The sequence below is a fragment of the Orycteropus afer genome, unplaced genomic scaffold, assembly GCF_000298275.1.
Source record: "Orycteropus afer afer isolate SDZICR_OR568_19922 unplaced genomic scaffold, OryAfe1.0 scaffold00061, whole genome shotgun sequence".
Taxonomy (NCBI): domain Eukaryota; kingdom Metazoa; phylum Chordata; class Mammalia; order Tubulidentata; family Orycteropodidae; genus Orycteropus; species Orycteropus afer.
Window position 1 is genome coordinate 1544106 of NW_006921648.1, and position 4876 is coordinate 1548981.

Below are 4876 nucleotides of genomic sequence, written 5' to 3' on the forward strand. Positions count from 1 at the left end.
GTGGATCCCGCATGTCCGAGGAGCACTGTACTCCACGGTGTCGGCGGTGGGTGGTTCACGCAGACCCCGCGTATCCGAGGAGCGCTTTACTCCACGATGTTGGCGGTGGGTGGTTTGCGCAGACCCTGCGTGTCTGAGGCGCGCCATGCTCCACGGCGTCAGCGGTGGCCGGTTTTTCAGAAACGGGCCAGCAGGCCCTTCCTCCGAGTGCCCGTGGTTGGCCTCGAGCCCCTGGACGCGTTTGGTTCCGTAACTCTGGTTATAGTCCCACGTGTAACAGCTGTTGTTACGCTTCCTCCCTGGGCCCCCACTTCCATCCCTTTCCCACCCCGCCCTGCCTCCTGAGCTGTTCTAGGGCAGAGCCTGCCCTTTTGGCGTCGTGCAGTGGAGTGACCTGCGGGGCGCGTTCCCGTGAGCATCATCGTTCACTCTTGGCCTGTGCGTCGTGTGGCTGAAAGGTGATCCCGAGGGCAGGGTTCGGTTCCAGGTCTGAACGATGTCGGGGCCACAGTCCCGGGGTCCCACTAGATGGTGCTTGGTTTTAACCAGCGTCACGGCATTGTACTTGCCATCTGACTGGGAACTTGGTCCTCGTGATCTGCTGTGAAGGTGCCTCCGGTGTTTGGACAAGGTCACGGCAGGTGTCCCGTCGTCGTCCTGCTGAGAACCACAGTGGCTCCCAGCTCTGTGCTGGCCCGTGGGCCTCTCAGGCTCGCGGACCTGTCGTCGGCTCAGGCATGGGGCTCGTCTCCTGGGTCTTTCATGTCACCGTCCTTCCGCCTTGAGACTGGTTCCTTGCTCCTGACCCACCCCATCTCAGAGCCTTTGTGCACAGGAGCTAATGCTGCCAGGCACACAGTGGCCTCTGGCTCCATCTCACCCCCCGAAAACCAACCCACCACCACTGAGTCAGTTCTAACTCACACCGCCCCTGGAGGGCAGAGTGAAACTGTCCCAGAGGGTCTCTAAGGCTGTCAATCTTCAGGGAAGTAGACTGCCTTGTATTTCCCCCGCAGGACAGCTGGTGGGTCAGAACCCCCGACCACTCAGTATGTGGTTGTGTGCTTTAACCACTGTGCCACCGGGGCATGGTAATCTCGCCCCTCCCCATCCAGAGACCCCTGGAGCACTTTCCATTGTGTCCTGGGGTCCTTGCTGCCCTACCTCTCAGGACATACCTGCGTTTGCACCACAGTTGTCCCTGGTCTTGGGAGTGGTTACACGCTCAACTGCCCACCCGCCTTCCAGGTGGTCACAGCCTTAACACCTACGATCAGCTCTGCTCTGACGCACGGTTGCCAGGGGTCAGAACCGACTCAGCAGCAGTGGGTCTCACACGAGTAGCCATTGATCTTTCGGTTGCCCCATCACCCACGACCTACTGCCATGAGAAAACGGGGTGCCCTCCTACCCACTGTCCCAGGCTTTGTTTGCATTTTCTGAGCCACATGTGCTGGTGGAGCGGGGGTGGCGGCGCCTTCAGGCTTCTCTCCGGGCCCTGCTGGGCTCCTGGGAGGGACGTGCGAGTGGACAAAGAGGACACGTGGGCCCTGCAGGCCCCAGGAGGGGGAGGGGGCAGCCAGCCTCAGGATCCTGCTCCACCTTCCAGGCTCAGGATGGAGTCCCAGGGAGCTGACGGCCAGGCGGGGTTTAGGGGGCCTGGTTCTGGGTACCAGGCCCCAGGGCCACGGTGCTGTGAGGAGGGGGTCCAGGCTGAAGGTGGGGCTGGAAGTTCTCACCCGGGAGGCCATGTTGCTCTTGGCTCCGAGAGTGGGGCGCCCCCACCCCTCTATTTCACTCCTGCCCCCTGAGGCCAAGGCTCCAGGATCCCCTTCAACCTCCTGACCTGGTCTGGCTTCTCCACAGGTGGCCCCGAGTTCCTGAAGACCCCCCTGGGGGGCAACTTCCTGGTGCACGATTCATTCCTGTACAGACGGGAGAAGGCGGCCGGGGACAAGGTGTACTGGACGTGCCGGGACCAGGCCCGGCTGGGCTGCCGCAGCCGGGCCATCACCCAGGGCCCGCGGGTGACGGTGATGCGGGGGCACAGCCACCCGCCCGACCTGGGCGGCCTGGAGGCCCTGCGGCAGCGGGAGCGGCTCCCCGGCCTGGCGCAGCGGGAAGGCCTAGGTATGCGAGACGTGGCGGCTCCGGGCCCTGTCTTGTGTGTACAGGCCAACTGCCTGCTGGGCTGTGCCCCCTGAAGCCACATCCAGTGAGTCCGGGCACTCGTCAGTCAGTCTGTCCATCCCACAGGGCTGTGAGCCCCCTGAGCCAGGGCTGTGACTGCAACTACACCCAGGGGCCTGTGGGGGCTGGGCCTGGCGGTCAGCGGGAGGGACCACTCAGGCCCCCGGAGAAGGGGTGGGCCGGGGGTGTCGCTGCCAGGGGGCACCAGGCCTTGGGGGCCTCCTGCGCAGCCCAGCCGCCCTGTCACCCCCTCCCTGGGGTGCTTGTCTGTTTCCTGCCCCCCGCCGCTGCCCGCCTCCGCTTCTGCTCCCTCACGGTCAGCCTGTCCCCCAGACAGCAGTGCACGGCCCTCAGCTCAGGCTCTCAAAGTTCTCAAGATGCTTTCAGTTCTTAGGGTTCTCGGGTGGTTGCCCAGCTGGCCAAGGGGCCTGGAGGTCTGGCCGGGCAGGGCTGCAAAGCCTATGCCCCGGGGACTCGCAGTCAAGTGTGGCATTGGGTGGGGCCTCCAGGGAGACTGGGGCGTGGACTGACAGCACCCCAGCCTGTGGCTGCACTTCGGGGAGTCGGGGCCCCAGGCTGGGGGTACAGGTGCGTTCAGCCAGTCCCACTGGGACGAAAGAGGGGGTGCACTTCCGGGTGGGCTGCCTGGTGGATGATGGAGGCCGAGCCCCTCCCTGGCGCCCAGCCGCAGCCTGTGTCCCCGGCCTGGTCCCTGGGGCTCCACTGCCTGCAATGTCTTCCTCAGGGATGCTCCGGCCTCTGGAGTTCCTCCGGACCTCCCTAGGGGGCCGGTTCCTGGTGCACGAGTCATTCCTCTACAGGAAGGAGAAGGCGGCCGGGGACAAGGTGTACTGGATGTGCCGGGACCAGGCCCGGCTGGGCTGCCGCAGCCGGGCCATCACCCAGGGCCCACAGGTGACGGTGATGCGGGGACACTGCCACCCGCCTGACCTGGGCGGCCTGCAGGCCCTGCGGCAGCGGGAGCAGCTCCCCGGCCTGGCCCAGGGGGAAGACCCAGGTACAGATGGGGAGTGGGCAGAGAGGCATGTGAGAGGGCTGGGATCTCTTGGGAGCCCTCGGGTGGTGTGGACTGGAAGGTCGGCAGTTCACATCCACCAGAGGCACTCAGAAGAGAGGCCTGGTGATGTCCCAAAGCCTCACAGCCTTGAACCCTCTGGAGCACAGTCTGCTCACGGGATGGCTAGGAGCTGGAGCGGACTTGGTGGCGACTGGCTATGTGTGTGTCTCTGTGTGTGTGTGTCCGGCTGTGTGTGTGTCCGGCTGTGTGTGTGTGTGTCCGTCCGTCCCCTGGGCCCTGCTACTAAATCCAGGGGACAGAGCTACAGTCAGTTACTATCTGAGGAGCTTTGTGCTCTGGTCCAGCCCGCTTCTAGAACCTACCACCTCTCCCCTCTACTGGCTCCTTCCCTGACCTGAAAACACGCCTAAATGGCCCGTCCTTAAAGTCAGCCCCCATCTAGCCCTTGTTAACTTTTCTTCAATTCTAACAACTCTTAACTTTTTATGGATTGTCGTCCTCATTGAAAATCAAATAAAACAGACCAGTAGTGCACCGATGTGAGCACTCACGGGCAGGTGGGCACGCGTGTGCACACACCTGTTCACACAAGCAGACTTGTTAAAGACTTAATGGTACTGAGCTGAGAGTGGATTCCCTTGACGTAAACAACGTAAAGCCAGTCTTTACGAAGCACTCCATGTCTCTCACTGATCCGTAGAAATAGGAAGGGCCGCTTCTTGAAAAATAGAAGTGACTCCAAATTGTATAAAACAACAAAAAGAAACAATTTCCACTAAGAGAAAAGGGAAGGAAAAAACGATTTCTCTGAGGAAGCCATTGAAACAGGAAGTGGAGGGTGTGAACTGTTACCAGCACTTGGTGGTGACATCCATCAGCTTTTGACAGCCAGTTGACTCTCAGTCCTTTTGATGAAGATGAAGATGGACTCTTAGGGGTCTCAAGTAGCATATTTAACCAGGCACAGATTGGTTGTGGTGTCAGAACGTCACAATTCCTAGTGACTCGGTCCATATCAGAGTCACTTCACTGGGTTTTCTTTACTGCAAGGACCTTGACATCCTCATTGACAAGGTGTGTGTCATTGGTTCTGTCAGCTTCCACAAGACAATTATGAACCCACGTTTTCCATTTTTTTTTTCCTTAGAAAAGATACAACTTCTACCGAAAGTGCAACTGTGCTTCCAGACATGCTCACCGGAAAGCCAGCAGGTTTACGGGTAAGTGTATTAGTCACCTGCTGCTGTATGACAAGTTAACCCAAAGCATAGGGCTTAGAGCACAACAGAGACTTACTGTCTCACAGTTTCTGTGGGGCGAGGGTCTGGGAGTGCTAGGGCTGGAGGGTTCAGACTCAGAGTCTCTCATGAGCTTGAGGAAGGGATGTCAGCTGGGGCTACAGGCATCTGAAGGCTTGACTGGCAGTGGGGGGGTTCCACTCTAAGACAGGTCCCTCATGCAAATGGCTCTTGGTTGGAGGCCTCAGTTCCTTCCCATGTGGTTCCTCTCCTTAGACCTCTGCTTGCATGTCCTCAAGACATGGAAGCTAACCACCCACCCCAGCGAGTGGTCCAAGAGAGAGAAGATGGCAAAAGAAAGTGGCCAATGCCAGTCAGATACACATTCTTGTCAGACACATGCAATGTT

The 4876-nt window shown here is 59.9% G+C and overlaps 1 protein-coding gene across 1 annotated transcript in view; it reads left to right on the forward strand.

Moving 5' to 3' along the window:
- The window catches only part of FLYWCH1 (FLYWCH-type zinc finger 1), a 9660-nt gene extending 5207 nt beyond the window's left edge, over positions 1 to 4453 (forward strand). The window contains exons 5-7 of the mRNA XM_042780790.1: positions 1867 to 2130; positions 2936 to 3208; positions 4377 to 4453. Of these exons, the coding sequence (XP_042636724.1) occupies positions 1867 to 2130; positions 2936 to 3208; positions 4377 to 4453 (614 nt within the window). The remainder of the gene's footprint in view (positions 1 to 1866; positions 2131 to 2935; positions 3209 to 4376) is intronic.
- Positions 4454 to 4876: the final 423 nt, after the last annotated feature.